The 18770-nt window shown below is 45.2% G+C and overlaps 1 protein-coding gene across 5 annotated transcripts in view; it reads right to left on the reverse strand.

Annotated features, from left to right (window-relative positions):
* The window catches only part of ADCK1 (aarF domain containing kinase 1), a 126948-nt gene that overhangs the window by 93562 nt on the left and 14616 nt on the right, over positions 1 to 18770 (reverse strand). For 3 of the 5 annotated variants that reach the window (XM_039538897.1, XM_039538896.1, XM_039538899.1), the window contains one exon: positions 18108 to 18191. The exons of 1 other annotated variant lie outside the window; for it this stretch is intronic. In XM_039538897.1, coding sequence (XP_039394831.1) covers positions 18108 to 18191 — 84 coding nt within the window. Of the gene's footprint in view, positions 1 to 8975; positions 9018 to 18107; positions 18192 to 18770 lie in introns of those variants that run through there. One more of the 5 variants, XM_039538898.1, reaches the window with a different exon arrangement.

The raw sequence follows: 18770 nt of genomic DNA on the forward strand, positions 1-18770 counted from the left end.
AAATCATTTGCACAAGAGGAATGCAGTTACTTCTGGGGTAGTATGCAACAGCTGCTTAGCAAAACACACTAACAATAGTTTGGCCCAAAAAGTGAAAAATTGTATCCAATTTTGAAACTTCAGGAGGAAGGTAAGGAGACGGCATATAATTAGCCCAGATTAAAAATTTGACCATGACACAAGATCCAACACACCTAACTACTCTTGCATGGAACCTGTATGGTCATAAAGTAGTCAGGACTGCGCTTTACATCTCATGCAAAGAAACAGCAACTCCAGAAGCACAGCACTCCCTAGCACCACTCTGGGACCTACAGTCAGTAATGACTCAGAAAACATTGAATCATCTCTATGGTTTACTGCAGACCTTGGGATTTCTTTGGGCACTGCCCACCCATATGACATGACCAGACCTGAACTTGCTTAGCATACGAGATCTGAGAAGAACACAGCACAAAAAAGAAAAAAACAAAAATAACCCAAACAAAGAACTAATCAGTAAAAACAACCCTGGAAACCCATTACATTTGCTTTCATTTTTGTAAATCCTCATCTGCAACAACATTTTGTTGGCTCATACAGACACACATGCTATTAACGGATATCTGGGAGCTGTTAGATTTTAGTATCCAGTTGCCCAAAAGAAGAAGGAAAGGAAAGAAATCTCCTCCATAGACCTATTAATCTGCCATAACGAGAGTCTTCATAATTAATTTGTCCCTAACAGGTGCTTTGTAATGGTAGTGAGAGAATATATCAGGAATAGCAATTACCTCTGGTGTCAAAATGATGAGGAAAATAAATGTTCAACCATCAACAAAATACCAGAGCCTTCCCCACCCCTCCCAATGGTGGGTGACAGCACTGCACATTGGAATTACAGTGCAGTTAATTACTAGGCATGTTGTGACTGAGAATTCATTTTCCAACTTTAGATGAAATTTGTTGAGCAATGCAGGTGGGGAAAGGGTGGCAGTGGACACCTGTCATAAGGGTGGCAGTTGTGTGGGGAGTAGCCTAGTCTATGCACTGCTTCTTCTTTAATTATCTGCACATATGTCCCACAATTATAAGCAGTCAACAGTGTATTTATATATTTAAAGAACTTTCTTTCATTAACTGCACATACGTCCCACAATTATATATTTTTTAAGTAAATGAAAAAGTCTCACCACAAAAGGAGAGTGTGTTGTGATTTTTGTAAATAATTTCCTGCAAAAAAGCACTTGATTGTATTAGATTTTAATAATAATAAATAATAACAACAACAACAACAACAGGAAATATAATGGGTTTCCAGGGTGGTTTAAAAAAATCAGTTTCTTGGGCCTTGACTTCATCAGATTTCACTGTGCTAAGCAAGCTAAGGTCAGTCAGTTCTCAGATGAGAGACCCTAAGGAGAACCCAGGATGCTGCAGAGAGTGGTGCTGGTGACACAATAGGTAGCCAAACCAGACAGTCTCTACGCAAAAGAATAAATGAACACAAATCTAACATCAGGAATCATAACATTCAAAAACCAGTAGAACACTTCAACCTCTCTGGTCACTCAGTAACAGACTTAAAGGTGGCAATTTTGCAACAAAAAAGCTTCAAAATCAGACTCCAAAGAGAAACTGCTGAGCTTGAATTAATATGCAAACTAGATACCTTTAACTTGGGTTTGAATAGAGACTGGGAGTGGCTGGGTCATTACACATATTGAATCTATTTTCCCATGTTAAGTATCCTCACACCTTCTTGTCAACTGTCTAAAATGGGCCATCTTGATTATCACTACAAACATTTTTTTCTCCTGCTGATAATAGCTCATCTTAATCAATTAGCCTCTTACAGTTGGTATGGCTACTCCCACTTTTTCATGTTTTCTGTATGTGTATCTTCTTACTATATGTTCCATTCTGTGCATCTGATGAAGTGTGCTGTAGCCCATGAAAGCTTATGCTCAAATAAATGTGTTAGTCTCTAAGGTGCTACAAGTACTCCTGTTCTTTTTGCAGATACAGATTAACACGGCTGCTACTCTGAAATTTTCCCTTAGGATTAGTACTGATACAGGCAATGCTAGGAATTCTGCTAAAGAAAAGGAGCTTTGATCTGTCAGCTTGGTCACGTGCTGTGAGCATAATAAACTGTAGCCTGGGAGACTAACACTCAGTGAGGGAGAGTAGGAGGGCAGCTCCAGATGAACAGGTGGTGAATTTACCTTTCACCTCAGGACACATGGGCTCAGATCCCAAGTGAAAATAAAGAATTTGGTGGGTCGTAGCCTAGTTCCTAATGACCGCATCAGGAAAAACCACTGTACAATTGGCTGTCTCTGGGCTAGGAACACTGAAACTGCAGGGTATTCTGCAGGTCCAGACTGCGGTGCAGAGTTGGGGGGACAGGGCTGGAATAGGATGGGAGTACACAGGGCACGTCAGGATTGAGGGACATTAGCAGAGCTGGGGTCAGGGCTAAAATGGAACGGGTGCAGGTCAGGATTCAGGGGCAGCAGCACTGAAATAGGATGGGGAGATGTATCAGCATAGCTGGGAAGCAGGCTGGCCTGGAATTGGAGGACTGCAGGTCAAAATTGAGGGGCACCAACAGAGCTGTGTGCAGGAAGCTTGCATAGTGTTTGGGTCTAGCCAGTGTTGCCAGCTTCTTTCCTAAGCACCAAATTAAAAATAAATAAATAAATAAATAATTTAAAAAAAAAAAACCACTTCACCCCGCCTCCTGATCCAGACTAGTCCCCACTCAGAGAAGTCGTCGAAGAACAAAGAAAGCCATGGATTAATCTGATTGACACTGGTCTCAGATAGTACATCTACACAGCAATTCATCAATTACAGCTGACTCAGGCTGTAAAATTGCTGCGTAGACATTCGAGCTTGGGCTGGAGTCTGAGCTATGGGAACCCTGCAGTGTGTGAGGAGACAGCTCAGACCCCTTTCTCAGCTCCCCTAATTCCAAAGCCTGGTTTCATTAGTGTTGTCCCTTGGTCAGGGATCACTGCTTCCTGCACTGACAGCACATAACTCTTGAAGCAGACTCTGCCAAGCTGAAACCAAGGCCAATGCAAGAACCAGGAGTGAGGAGACTGCACTGAACACGGGGAGGAGAGAGGAGACAGAGGAATAGGGAGGGAGATGGGCTATGGGCGCGCAAGTCACCTCTTGTTGGGCTGTGGAAATCCCTGTTGCCTTGCAGCAGGCACAGTGGACATACCCCAGCAGTGAAATGACAGCTCCCAAACCTCTCCTCTCAGAGCAACCCACAATCACAAACCAGTTTGGATAGCCCAATGCAACCCTACAATAAACATCCAGCCTGCAGAGCACAGAGCTCAATGATAACAACAGCGGGTACATGCCAGCAAACCTACAATAGAAACTGTGTGTGGAGACCAGCACCCTACAATAAACAAACCAGCCTGTGGAGCTTGATGCCCTTGAGCATACAACAACAAACCAGCACGTACAGCTATTCCTGTGCAACCCCACAACAATAAATCAGCTTTCAAATTCAAGCCCCGGGGGCAGTAATTATAAAGAGACGTTACTTTACCATTATTTTTAAGCTCCCTTTGTCAGTGACCCCTTTCAATGCACTTTGAAATTCAGCAAAGCTGGCAAGACAGTAAATGGATCTGTGGTAAAGGGGATAATTCAGAAAGCTCTCTGGGTGTGCAAGTCCATCATTAAAATGTGGCTATGACCAGCGCAGAACCTCTGTAGAGATGACCCTTGTTTCTGTGTTTATCTGCTCCCCAGGGATCATTTCCAAGTCACATCAGCTCAGCGTACTGACAAAAACAAGTTGTTACTGGTGTCAGCCCTGTCTGGGCGATAGAGCTGTGGAGGTGGGAGCTGGTGCAGTAGGCAGAGCAGCTTCCATCAGCAGAATTTGCAGCCACAGAGACAGGGCTGTCAAAGGGCTGCAGCAACATGAACCCAAAGACAGGTTTTCCCAGGGTTCCAAGGAAACTGGCTGCCATCTTGAATTCACTCCTACTGGGAAAGGGTCTCCCCATGGTCGCTTTGGCAGCTGGGATTCTGGTTGTAAATGGCTATTTCAACAGGAACATACAGACCCACGTATGAACACACACTCAGATGCCCACAGAGATGTGTACAAAGGTACACAAGCATTTGTCCGGATGCTCACATGCACACACACTTACTTACACCAACACCTTTCTAGACCAGTCACCCAAACAATTCCCTTATTCATTAAAAGGGGCCACGACAGCTGGTCGTGAATGTTCCATTTTGTTTTGTCCCTGAACTAAGTCAGCAGCTGCTATAACTCAGAGCAGCACAGATTCCTTCAGGATAAAAGGGGATAGAGAATAAGACTGAGAATATATTATTGCCCTTATATAAATCCATGGTACGCCCACATCTCGAATACTGTGTACAGATGTGGTCTCCTCACCTCAAAAAAGATATTCTAGCACTAGAAAAGGTTCAGAAAAGAGCAACTAAAATGATTAGGGGTTTAGAGAGGGTCCCATATGAGGAAAGATTAAAGAGGCTAGGACTCTTCAGTTTGGAAAAGAGAAGACTAAGGGGGGACATGATAGAGGTATATAAAATCATGAGTGATGTTGAGAAAGTGGATAAGGAAAAGTTATTTACTTATTCCCATAATACAAGAACTAGGGGTCACCAAATGAAATTAATAGGCAGCAGGTTTAAAACAAATAAAAGGAAGTTCTTCTTCACGCAGCGCACAGTCAACTTGTGGAACTCCTTACCTGAGGAGGTTGTGAAGGCTAGGACTATAACAATGTTTAAAAGGGGGCTGGATAAATTCATGGTGGCTAAGTCCATAAATGGCTATTAGCCAGGATGGGTAAGAATGGTGTCCCTAGCCTCTGTTCGGCAGAGGATGGAGATGGATGGCAGGAGAGAGATCACTTGATCATTGCCTGTTAGGTTCACTCCCTCAGGGGCACCTGGCATTGGCCACTGTCGGTAGACAGATACTGGGCTAGATGGACCTTTGGTCTGACCCGGTACGGCCTTTCTTATGTTCTTATGTTCATCTCAGCTCCCGGACTCTCACTCTGCCTGGCACAGACAAAATCCCTCCCCACCCTGAGGTGCTCAATGGATGGAAATGAAGGAGATTTCCCTCGGGACAGGCCTTTCACTCAAGTGTGCAAACAATGTGGCTCCCACATTAGCCCCCAGCGCCTGCCTAGGACTCACTAAAACGCCTTCAACATTCATGCCAACCTCAGAGACGTGTCTGTAAGTCACTGCCCATTACAGCTATTCCCTGGGCACTAACATAACAGGCTAAATGAAGACACTGGTTTGACAGGTAAGATAATTGTGTGTTACCCTCCAGCACATTCCTTTATCATACGTACTTTGGGGAGAATCTGATAAGGTCACTGGTTTAGCACAGCAAGCCTACAGCATTTATCCCTGATATCCGATGCTAGCCTGGACCCTGGTACTCAGAATATCCCCGATATCCAATGCCAGCCTTTTCTCCAGCATTTATACATCCTCATTATCCAGGGGACATCATCTCAGTGCCAAATCCTGAGCACACAGTGGTTTGCCTTTGTGTGCAACATCAGTCTCACAGAGGTCCTTCAATCACTTGGCTTAACCATGAGATCTTGCATGATCTAAAAAATAAAAAGGAGTCCTATAAAAAAATGGAAACTAGGACAGATTTCAAAGGATGAATATAGGCAAACAACACAGGAATGCAGGAGCAATATTAGAAAGGCAAAGGCACAAAATGAGCTCAAACTAGCTATGGGAATAAAAGGAAACAAGAAGACTCCTTATCAATACATTAGAAGCAAGAGGAAGACCAAGGACAGGGTAGGCCCACTGCTCAGTGAGGAGGGAGAAACAGTAACAGGAAACTTGGAAATGGCAGAGATGCTTAATGACTTCTTTGTTTCGATCTTCATCGAGAAGTCTGAAGGAACACCTAACATAGTGAATGCTAATGGGAAGGGGGTAGGTTTAGAAGATAAAATAAAAAAAAAAAACAAGTTAAAAACCACTTAGAAAAGTTAGATGCCTGCAAGTCACCAAGGCCTGATGAAATGCATCCTAGAAGACTCAAGGAGCTAATAGAGCTTTGGAAAATCATGGGAGACAGGAGAGATTCCAGAAGACTGGAAAAGGGCAAATATAGTGCCCATCTATAAAAAGGGAAATAAAAACAACCCAGGAAACTTCAGACAAGTTAGTTTAACTTCTGTGCCAGGGAAGATAATGGAGCAAGTAATTAAGGAAATCATCTGCAAACACTTGGAAGGTGGTAAGGTGATAGGGAATAGCCAGCATGGATTTGTAAAGAACAAATCATGTCAAACCAATCTGATAGCTTTCTTTGATACTATAACGAGTCTTGTGGATAAGGGAGAAGCGGTGGATGTGGTATACCTAGACTTTAGTAAGGCATTTGATACTGTCTTGCATGATATTCTTATCGATAAACTAGGCAAATACAATTTAGATGGGGCTACTATATGGTGGGTGTATAACTGGCTGAATAACCATACTCAAAGAGTAGTTATTAATGGTTCCCAATCCTGCTGGAAAAGTATAACAAGTGGGGTTCTGCAGGGGTCTGTTCTGGGACTGGCTTTGTTCAATATCTTTATCAACGACTTAGATATTGGCATAGAAAGTACGCTTATTAAGTTTGCAGATGATACCAAACTGGGAGGGATTGCAACTGCTTTGGAGGACAGGGTCATAATTCAAAACGATCTGGACAAATTGGAGAAATGGTCTGAGGTAAACGAGATGAAGTTTAACAAAGACAAATGCAAAGTGCTCCACTTAGGAAGGAAAAATCAGTTTCACACATACAGAGTGGGAAGAGACTGTCTAGGAAGGAGTACGGCAGAAAGGGATCTAGGGGTTATAGTGGACCACAAGCTAAATATGAGTCAGTGTGATGCTGTTGCAAAAAAAAAAAAGCAAACGTGATTCTGGGATGCATTAACAGGTGTGTTGTGAGCAAGACACGAGAAGTCATTCTTCCTCTCTACTCTGCACTGGTTAGGCCTCAACTGGAGTACTGTGTACAGTTCTAGGCACTGCATTTTGAGAAAGATGTGGAGAAATTGGAGAGGGTCCAGAGAAGAGCAACAAGAATGATTAAAGGTCTAGAGAACATGACCTGTGAAGGAAGGCTGAAAGAACTGGGTTTGTTTAGTTTGGAAAAGAGAAGACTGAGAGGGGACATGATAGCAGTTTTCAGGTATCTAAAAGGGTGTCATAAGGAGGAGGGAGAAAACTTGTTCACATTAGCCTCTAAGTATAGAACAAGAAGCAATGGGCTTAAACTGCAGCAAGGGAGGTTTAGGTTGGACATTAGGAAAAAGTTCCTAACTGTCAGGGTGGTTAAACACTGGAATAAATTGCCTAGGGAGGTTGCGGAATCTCCATCTCTGGAGATATTTAAGAGTAAGTTAGATAAATGTCTATCAGGGATGGTCTAGACAGTATTTGGTCCTGCCATGAGGGCAGGGGACTGGACTCGATGACCTCTCGAGGTCCCTTCCAGTCCTAGAATCTATGAATCAATGATTCACGCATTATATTCAAAGGTAGCACTGCATGTTTGTAAGCCTCGTCCCCAGGATGGACAAAAACACCTCAGCACATCATGCTCTCAAACTCTCTACGGTCACACAAAGGGGTACATACTCTGACCTTACCTGGCATCACTCGAGGGCTGTCCTAGAGATTCTTGGATTTGCAGGATTGAACCAGATCTGGAAACTTCACTACATGGTTCCTGCCACGTCATCAACAAGCACAGTCATTCTGGCTGGCGCCATGGCCCCCAGTAGACTATGTGCATTTGATGATAATCATTATCAAAAGCCTCTGACATCCAGCATAATGTACATCTCCTCCCTGTTTTTCTGACCACTCCCACCTTCTTAGTGGCATTTGGGTAGTCAGTGCTTTTTCCTGGGAGCCCAATCTGTGCACAAACAGCTTAACTGGGCCTTTCCAATGTGCACAACCTGTCTCTTATCTACAGTGATTTTAATCTGGCATCAGGCTGATCAATTCCCTCATTGTCTTTAAGTCTTCACAGGCCTCCCTAGTCTTGACTAAGGTAAATCATTTTGTCACTTTGCCTCCTTTTCCAGATGGCTAATAAATATATTGAGCAGTGGCACATTTATCAAAAGCCTTTGGAAAATCTAAAAGAATTAGGGCCGTTGATTCCCCTTTAACTCTTTCAAAGATGCTCACCGCTGGAGGAGATGCTGTGGGTAGGCAGAAGGGATGTCTGAGAAGGCTCACCCACCCTTGTTAATAAGTCACACAACCATAGGAAATTTTTTTGCATCCTCTGCTGCTTCAGGAGCAGGGCTTTCCTTCATCCTCAACTGACAACGAGACTGACTTTTGCTTTGCAACTCAAGGTTCTGGATGTAGCCAATGGAGTCTTTTAAGGTTTGGGTCCTGCACAGCTAAGAGACCCACCTTTCTCTTTGTGCTTCAGGTCAGCTGGAATATTCAAGGCAACAGTCTCTAGGTTTCAATGACAGGAGCAGGTGGGTGCTCTCAATTCAGGACCCTTGAATCTGTAAGTTGTTTCCCCTATCACTCTGACAAATCTCAACTTTGCTGACCATCAGGGCATGTTCCAAGACCTATCTGTCTTCTCAAGCTTTTCTTTGGGTGGAGGGGTGTTGGAAGTGGAATCTGTAGATTTTAGTGGGAAGTTATTATTGCAAGCTGACATTGGTAGCTTTTCGAGCATATACTGAGTTCAGGACAGGTACATTTTTATGAACTCAAGATAAAAAAAGAAAACAGGTGTGAGAAGCATGACTTACCCTTACCAGCACTGATTTGCCCCAGCAATCTTATGATTCTCTTAGCTATTGTTCCCAGCCTGAAATAAAACTCTTGGGTTTACAATTCTCAAGTCAACTTTGGCTTCTAGTTCTAAGATGGTGTAAATGGGCCCTCACCTCCTGAGTGCCTCTGAGCAACAGCATGCAGTACCATAGTCCTTTTCTCCCCCCAGTGCTCCTGCAGGTTGCCAGGTGACTTTGGTGGGTCTTCAGTGGCTTGGCCCTCAAGCCAAGTCACAGAGGTCAAAGAACCTTCCAGGGTTCTAAAGAGTCCAATAAACAAACAGTCCCTTTGCCCTTGGTAGGGTCTTCAGCATCAGCTCTGGGCCCTTTAAATTCAGCCCTTTGTTTGGGCTCCCAAATAAGGCCTGCTCCCTTTTCCAGTTTATGCCACTTTTCCTGTGGTGGTGGGGGAACCAAGACCCACTCACTACTCCAGATTCCAACCCAGGAACCCTATAAACAGCAGCCACATGCTGCTCACCTCAATCCTTTGCTGCTAACTCACTGGGCCTCTTCCTGATGGGCCCTTTTGTCTCTAGCCCCTGCACAGACCAACATCCTCAGGCCCGTCTCCCTTTTCAATCTCAGTGTAAGTTCAGCTAGCCATAAACTCTGGCTACCTGCCAGGCTTCTTTGGCCTGAGAGCATCACCCATTTTCACTCCTCGACTCCCAGGCAGGAACTGACCTGCTAAAGCCAGGCAGATCTTTTTACCTGAGCCAGCAGGATCATGATTGACTGTTGCTAACGCCTCTAGCCCTTGGAGGACCAGGTCTCTGGTTTCCAAAATGGCTGCTCTGAAAAGTCCACTCTAGGTATGCTTGGAGGACCCATGTTTGCTGCTTTTTTCCTCAGAGCTTGCTGCTTCATGGAGAAGGGTGTCATAGGACAGTGGAGGCCCTAGCAGGTACCTGCAAAGGCCGAATACACCCACTGATGGATATACCACTGGCTACCCTCTGGGTCTTTCATTTTAATAGCTGCTTTCAAATAAGCCACACAAGCTCCAGGAGTTCAGCCATTTGGGTCCTCAGTTCCTTCAGAGAGATGCCATCTGTTTCTGGGGCCTGATCCAAAGCCCACAGATGTCAGTGGAACAGGCCCTTAGTCACTGACTGCAATTTAATTTCTCAGGTAGTTCCATCATCTGTCTTGTTTTTGTTGCCTCTATCTTTGACTGTCACTCCTTGAATAAATCAGAATATGTATTTGCACCCTCCTCCTATGGGGTGAAAACCAAGGTAAAGAAACAAATCTCAACTGTGGTCTTTTTCAGGGCAGGAACCATCTCTCAATGTGTGTACATCACCTAGTACAATGGGATCCTTATCTCGGATGGGGTCTCTAGGTGCTATCAAAATACAAAAACAATAATAATAATAAACACCTCTTTCTTCACTGATTGCTCCCTTTACATGCCGGAGTTACAAAAGGTTCATGGACTCACCTACAGGCTTTCTGCAGTTTGTGCTTTAAGAATGTCTTAGTGCTTCCATTCCTACATTTGGCTAGATGTTCCTCAAATTTCCCCTGGCTATTATTTACCTTTAAGAAGCTGTAAGGAAACAAAGCTACCAACATTCTGTGATCCAACTGTGAAGGAACAGCCCCACCTGGAGGCAAGAAGCAAGAACACATGTGAGACACAGCCTTTGTTACCATGAGGGTATAGGGCAGGGGTAGGCAACCTATGGCACGTGTGCCAAAGGCAGCACGCGAGCTGATTTTCAGTGGCACTCACACTGCCCAGGTCCTGGCCACCGGTCTGGGGGGTCTGCATTTTAATTTAATTTTAAATGAAGCTTCTTAAACATTTTAAAAACCTTATTTACTTTACATACAACAATAGTTTAGTTATATATTATAGACTTATAGAAAGAGACCTTCTAAACACGTTAACATGCATTACTGGCATGCGAAACCTTAAATTAGAGTGAATAAATGAAGACTCGGCACACCCCTTCTGAAAGGTTGCCGACCCCTGGTATAGGGAAAGAGAGAGACACAAATCACAAAGGAGCCTGCAGATAATCAACAAATCAGGCAGTTTCAGCTGGCTGAATGATCCAGTGTGTGAGTGACATGTTCACAACCTGCTCCTACGTTCCTACTGCTGGAATAGATGTCCAGTGACTATTTCAGTCATGAAGGTGCAGGACCAGGAAGTCAAGCGCAGACTAAATGAGGTGCCATTTACTGGCAGCAAAGAATCCTGTGGCACCTTATAGACTAACAGACGTTTTTGCAGCATGAGCTTTCGTGGGTGAATACCCACTTCTTCGGATGCAAGTGGTGGGTATTCACCCACGAAAGCTCATGCTGCAAAAACGTCTGTTAGTCTATAAGGTGCCACAGGATTCTTTGCTGCTTTTACAGAACCAGACTAACACGGCTACCCCTCTGATACGTGCCATTTACTGCCTCTCACCTTCCTCCTCTCCTCCCAGGAAGTGACAATGGAACAGACCTTTTCTCTGAATAAAACACCTTAAAGTGCATAACAATGTTCAGCTAAGCCCACACCCTGATTGGCTTGATATCTCTAGCGCTTCAGAGTTCAAGACCAAAGTAACAATCACATAATGGGCAAGTCCATTGATGGGACTGAAAGCGGGGGAGGAGTATCTTATTATAGGATTTATTTTAGCATCTGTTACATTTTCAGTGTAAAGTTCTAATGTTTCCCACATTGGCAGGTGGTTCACTAGACTGTAGCACTCACACCCACACAGAGTCTCCATACCACCAGCTGGCTGATCTACATAAGAGCTGGCCATGCAACAGCACTCACTGATGATGAAGAAGAGACATAATGGGGAGCACATAATATGGCAACCGGCTGGCTTAGCATATTGGGGATGGGACATGATGCTTTTTGCCCTGTCACTGGTTACAAGCCAGTTCACCATCTAAGGGTAGTTTGGTCTCATGGGAAATTAATTTGAGGTTCGCAGATCAGTTCACTACAAACAGGGTTCTTTTTGTAATGTTCTCACATGACCACACCAACTCCCTTCTCATCAGCTGACATGGGCCACAGAGACTCAGCTCATCTCACACCATAGAGAGGGTACCTTCAGCTCATAGAGGAGACACACCGTCAGGGGATATCTGTGGGAGGACCTTATGCTCATGAAGCTGCAAGGGGATGGTGCATCATGTATTCCCTAACAGCGCTGTTCTGGAGCAGCACCATGGAGAGCTCCTTGCACCGTCCCTTAGCAGGTGCAGGCAAAGCTTCAGTCCTTAAACTTCAAACTGTTGTATACAGAATCTCGAGAAATTATCATAGACATGGGCTCCTTCTCCAGCCTGAACCATCTGCAAGTCTTAAGCCATCTTTACACACACTTCCCTCTTCCTTCCAGAGACAGGAGGCTCCAGAAATCTGGCCACTACACCAAATGCCAATGTCCTCTTTATAAATACTCCCCTCATTCAAGAGACAAAACACTACAGCTTCCAGAAATAGCCTCCCAAGAGCAAGAGCTCTGTATTTCATATAGTGACTGCAGAAGGTGGAAGCTTCCAACTAATTGCCCAGGTCCAATAACCAGCAGCTTGACTGAGGAGATCATCCCAATTCTGCTCTCAAAAGGTAATTAACCTCCTCGAATAATTTTTCCCTGACGAAGCAATTCTGAAGCCAACAAAGTTAATTCATGGACAGACTCTAAATATGTCCAGAGACTTCCTAAGTGCAGATTCCTTCCCTCCTCATCTCCCACTGCCTCCCTATTAACACATGATGACATCCATGTCCTCAGCATCCACATTTTACACTAAACTGATGCATCATGGGATTTTTGTCCTATTCAAGCCTGTCAACTGTGATGGGTTCCCGCTGGGGTGCCACCTGGAACTGGGGTATCACTGAGCCCTCTGACCCACCAGCCTGGGCTCCCTTTCACACTGTGCTGCTGTGACAAGCTGCAAAGCCCTCCAAGCTTGCACTTTCACCAGCATTCACACAGGTAGGGACACACCCAACTGCGGTTAGATGCAGGCTCTCTAACCACTAGCCTCACAACATAGGACCCCAGAGCAGTACCATCCTGCCCTGGTCAAATCTGGCCAGTATATGGGTTTAATACCCAGTCTGCCTCCCACTCAATGTGAAGAGGACATGCACACTTGTGGTAACCAAGCTGAGATTTTCCCCAAACACCTTAGTCAAACGTGCGCTGGCTTGGATTAAAACATAAAATAAGTTTATTAACTACAAAAAGATAGATTTTAAGTTATTAAAGTGATCGCAAACAGATCAAAGCAGATTACCTAGAAAATAAACAAAAAACGCAAACTGATCTTAACATACGAGATAGGTAAGATATGAATTAGCAAATTCTCACTCTGAGTGATAAGCAGGCTGGCAGATTCTTAAGACACAAGCTCCCTTTGCTTTGCAGCTGGGGTTTCCCAGGTTTTCATACATAGGCTACAAATCCCTTTAGCCTGGGACCAGCACTTCCCCCAGTTCAGTCTTTGTTCCTCGGGTGTTTCCAGGTGTGTAGTTGTAAGGAGAGTGAGGTACCATCATGATGTCATTTCCCCCTTTTATATCTTCTTCCCACTTGCTGGAAAGCTCTTTTGTTGTGACCTGGGTCAAACAGTTCCCATTGTGCAGTGCTATCTCTGAGAGGTTTCTATTGTACACAGTTTCTGGGGTAATCCTTGTGCTTGTGTGCATTTCCTCAGTAAGCCATTAACATTGTTTGGCCTTTTTACTGTTGTACCTGAAAGGCTACTTGTGGGTGTTTTCAACCTCACAACAGGTTCCAGTAACACATACATAGCCAAACTTTATAACTTCACATACAATAATAGTACATACACGCCAATGAGATATTAATGTCCAGCAGATCAAGACTTTTAGAATGATACCCCCCCAAGGCACACTTTGTACAAAACATATCATAATTACATGACAGTGGTGAATAAGAAGATGCCAGGGTGTCACATTGAGCATGCAGCATTTCTGTACCAATGGGCAAGATGGCACACACCTAATTGCTACTACCACCACACTTTGATGCCAGCCCTGAAACAAACTTTGTGCTTTGTGACACCTTCGGATCTGAAGGTGGGACCTGCAGAAAGACAACATCCATTTATGAAGTGTCAACAATGGCACCCAGATGCTATTGTGATGAGCACATTCAAAATGTTCCAGGGTAGGTAAAAGAGAGACAGAGACATTACAGAGAGGGTGTGTTTTCCCAGAAGGAGAGGGAACCTGAAGAAATGTCACAATCCAGAGAAGGAAGGAAGACATCAAGAAATCTCCAACCTGACAAAGGTGGCTGAGCTGACTTCCCTCACCTCCCCTGTGATCTGAATTACACATGAGAGGATGAGCAGGCGGCAATGCCCACTTTAGCTTGTGTCTCACCAACAACAAGTTAAGCAAACTAGCAGGAATGATCAGGACCATATCATAAACCTGTGAAAGTACTGATCTCCTGGGGTGCTCCTGACACTGGACACACATATACATCCTACTAAGTATCCAGTGTCTCCAGAGCTAAATATGACCAGAGATGATCACAACATCACTGGATCAGCACTTACTGGAATCATCAGCAACTGAAGGGAAGTGCCAGGAGTGCCATGAGAGTCCTCCCTGCAGACTGAAAATTAGGGTTACCCTGCTTGCCAAGCCACCAACATTGTTTGGAAAGGTTGTTCTGGCAGGTGTGAAACTTACATGGCTCATGCCAGTTTCACTCCTGATACTGACAGCTATAAGTATCAGCAGAAGGAGTGGCAAGGACAGGGTTCTTATCTCACTTGGTTGCTGGGAAAGGGCATGGGGTACTAGCAGAGAAGTAGCTCCCCACACCTCCTGGCTGGAGAAAGGGAGAGGCAAAGAGAAGGGAGAGCATCAAGCTGAGGTTAACAGATCTCAGAGAGACATGGCTACATCCCAGCTCATACTGTTGTCTCATAGGAAGTTGTAAATACTCCCCCAATTTGCTGATCATAAAGAGGTGCTGAGAACTGCCTGGCTGAGAACATTAGCATCAAAAGTGGCCCATGAGGGACAGAAAAAGAGAGTGAGATTGAAGAGATTTCCTTGGAGCTAAGTGAGAACCTGGCTATGAGTCCCCAGGGAACCAGTTTCTTTCTTAATCTGCTTTGTATTTAATTGTTTCCTAATGACTATGTCCCTGTTTGGCCCCAACAGGCTCAGGAACTGGTGCTGCCACTGAGCTTTCCTATCTCTCGACTGAAACAGTGGGTTATTCAGGGTCTCCTGTTTAGCTGCTTAATAGAAATTATTATTACAGAGCGAGCATCATGTTCTTTCTATTCCAGTAGCACCCACAATGTGCTGCATACGGTCTACACTCGCAAGCAGACACAGTCCCTGTCCCATGGAGTTGACAGGCTAAGTGAGTGAGCAGCATACAAATGGCAGAAGACATGGGAGGAAACAGCCAGTCAGAATTTATACACAATATTTTAAAATAAATGCCAGCTATCCCCAAGTCACTCTCTATTGGGCCATTGTCAGTTGGCTAGTTTCTTGTAGCTTGTTAGCTGATGTGGGCCTTGATGAGGGATGGGAGGCAGAAGGTGGTAATGGCCATTCGGATCAGTCCAGGCCTGGATGATGAAACACAAAAATAGTCATGGGAGCAGCACAGAAACAGGGGGTCGAGGCTGGCATCACTGCTGGAATAAAAGGTGGGTGTGGGGAGGCTGACAAGATAAGAGATCTTGGTGCCAGATTGAGAGCCCTGAAGATTGAAGGCCTCTGTTTATCCACAGAACAGGTGTAGCATGGGCAACCCCCAGGACTGGCATCCCTCAAACACATACTGCCACCTGCCAGCGCATCATGCCCCTGACCTGGAGGGACTCACCCTCAGGCTGAGAGGGCAATGCAGTCTCTCTTGGCCACTGCTGATGGCCAACAAGGGGCCAATTAGTGCCAGGTCTGATGGTGGATTTTCTGATGACTCATCCATGAGGCACCAGACAGAGACCCAACAAACACAGTCCACAGAGACCACTGAATAGCTGTCAGGTAGTAAAGGCTTTCAGTTTCTACCCACCTGGGGCTGGACTGGGACCAATGCCTTAAAAACAAAGGGCTCTGTATGCAATTCCCCAGTCCCACTGCAGGGTCATTGTCTTCTGCATATCTGACACTTTGCTAGCTCAGCCTTTCCAAGAGCGTTGCTAGAAGGCCACATTCCTAGTTATTGTCAGCTAAAACGCTCCTCTTCATAATACTCCCCCAATAGCAAGACAAGCAAGGATACTACATTCACTGAAGGAGTTTCACCTGCTCATGCTATGCCTGAATTTGCTTCACAGCCTCCATATCCCTGGCTTTCCCCCTCTCAGAAGCCTAAGACTTGAAGAAAATGCAGGTCATGGTGATAAGCCCTCTTGCATCACACTGACTCGCTCTGCCCAGGCAGAAGTGCTGACTCAGCTAGTCTTGGCTGCCAAGTGGGGAGAGCACAGCACAGCTCCAATGAACAGGGGCCCTTTTCTGATGTCCAGAGCACAAATCGGCAAACCATCAGAAGCAGCATGACAGAGGTTAATGAGGCCATGGAGACACACGGCGAAAGGTCGGAGTTTTGCAAGGGCTGCTGGAAACAGCTGTCAAACTACAAGCAGTCTGCAGCACCGGCAACTCCACCACCTCAGCTTCTCTCACAGCAGCTACAACTCAGCCCTTCTGCAGACCCAGGTTTCAAAGGTACAATCTTTTTAAAACACTTCTAATGCTGGGGAAGGTGCCAGATTGACAAGCCTGGAATCTGGAGGTTTCTGAGCCAACAGCTACAACTTAGGCAGCGGCAGAGCAAGCTTCCTCCCACCACACTGCTCACAGGCCTGATCAACTCTAGGGGAGTTCAGTCTCCCACTCAGTCCTTGGCCACTTCTCTAAAGTTGCCAATTCAGGGGTCAGTTGATTATGATGGCAGATTGTGTGCTGTGCAAGCCTGTCCACTAGGAACTGAACTGAGAACCCACCACCTCTGTTCACGTAGACTGATGGACAGCTGTCAGAGGGTCGCGATTTTCACTCACTACCAACCAGTGCTGGATTGGACCCAGCATCCAAGAGTGAAAGCCATAGTCCTCAGGGCTACTGGAGTTATGGAGATGGCAGAGACACAGGCAGACAGAGAGAGAAAGCTCCTAACTCTCAAGTTTGTCAGTCTGGCATCTACCACCAGTTTCTTCAAGTGCATCAGTGACACCCACCTGTGTTTAGAAGAGCTACAACAAATGCTATTTCTTTAGTTGAAGGGGAAGGTGAGAGCAACCCCAGGCAGGCTGCTCTGCAAGACACTTCTAAGCACTTTGTATTAGTTAAAGCCAAATATATGTTACTAAATACTAAGAAGGGTTGTGTGGTGCACTGGTGGTGGCAGTAGGGGGGATGAGTGGCCCAATCCACTAGTTCTTCACCTCAGGACACCGGAGTCTAACTCCTAGATGTGTTAGGTGAAAAATTAAACAGGCTTGGTAGTCCTATTGCAAAATTACTGCCTAATTTGGCATAGATCAGCACAATCCATATTCTCTACTCTGAAGAGGCCCCAGGACTAGTACAGCAGAGGGGCTGCAGGGCAGGGACAGGACTGAAACACAAGGATCTGTGGGTCAGGATTGAAGGGCCCTGGCAGTGCAGGTGGGAAGGGCCCAGAACTGAAAAACAAGAGATTTGCAGGGCAAGTTTGAAAGGCCTTGGCAGAGATGTTGTAATTTATAATCTTCATTCCTGTCACTACAGATGCTATTTTTATTCATATTAATTAGTTACATCAGAACACAATGACAGAAAGCCTGGCAGCGAAGAGTCCCTTAGATTGCCCAATTACTTCTCAATTTCTTCAGGGATGCTCTGCAGCCCTGACTGATCCCAGAGGATTCACCACTCGTCCACCATATCTGCCCCATTTCAATTCACTCAAACCTTGTGGTACAGCCCCCACCAACTAACTGGCCAAGCAGGACAGAGACAAGACTCTCTTGCTGTTACTAAGCAACACAAGGCCACCTGCCTTCCCACTCCCCCAGCAGCGCAGTGCACTACATCAGTAGCACTCCACTTCAGTCTAAGCAGCAAGGAGCCTGTAGTGGGAATCAAACCTGCTTTCATCCCACTGGCTGACTGTCTAAGGCAGTAGCTTGGTGGAATGCATTGCCTTTGGTAGAGCTCTCTTTGCTTGCCAAGCCTCTGGTGGACAGAGCCCTGTGCTGTGGTCACGTTACCTGTGATTTGAGGTAGGCATACTCCTGTGATCCATACGGGACACTCCGGAGAGAAGTGAGGTAGTCATAGGTGATAACAGCTGTCTGAAAACCAAGCCAGAAACAGTATGAAGACTCTGCAATAACCTCTGATTAAGCCAACAAAGTTTTTATTAAAGGGACTCTTTCTATTTAGCTTTAGGCCCTACATTTAAGTTTAGTTTAAAATAAAAGGGTCACAAGGAACAAAAAGTAATACAAATAAAAACATTCACGTCAATGAAAATCAGTGGTTTATACTTATGGAAAACTTCCCTGCAGGGCAGGAAACTCAGTAACATGGAGCTATTAAAAATAAGCAATACTCTGTACTTCTAGAGCACCTTATATTCCAGACCATCAAAGCACTTTACAGGTATTAATTAATTAATTATCCCAAACCTCCCCCCCACCCCCGGGAGACAGGTCAGGATAATGTCCATTGTCCAGATGGGGAAAATCAAAAGGACAGAGTAGGGAAGTGACTTGGCCAGTGTCACACAGAGAGTCAAATGCAGAGCCGGGAACAGAACTGAAAGAAGCCTTGATACCCAATCACGTGCCTTATCCACAAGCCCCCCATATAGGACGAGCAGGATGTGAAACTAACTAGAAACAGCCTGAGGCCTGCATGTGAACGGGAGT

Source organism: Mauremys reevesii, linkage group 4, assembly GCF_016161935.1.
Source record: "Mauremys reevesii isolate NIE-2019 linkage group 4, ASM1616193v1, whole genome shotgun sequence".
In the NCBI taxonomy this organism is placed as follows: domain Eukaryota; kingdom Metazoa; phylum Chordata; order Testudines; family Geoemydidae; genus Mauremys; species Mauremys reevesii.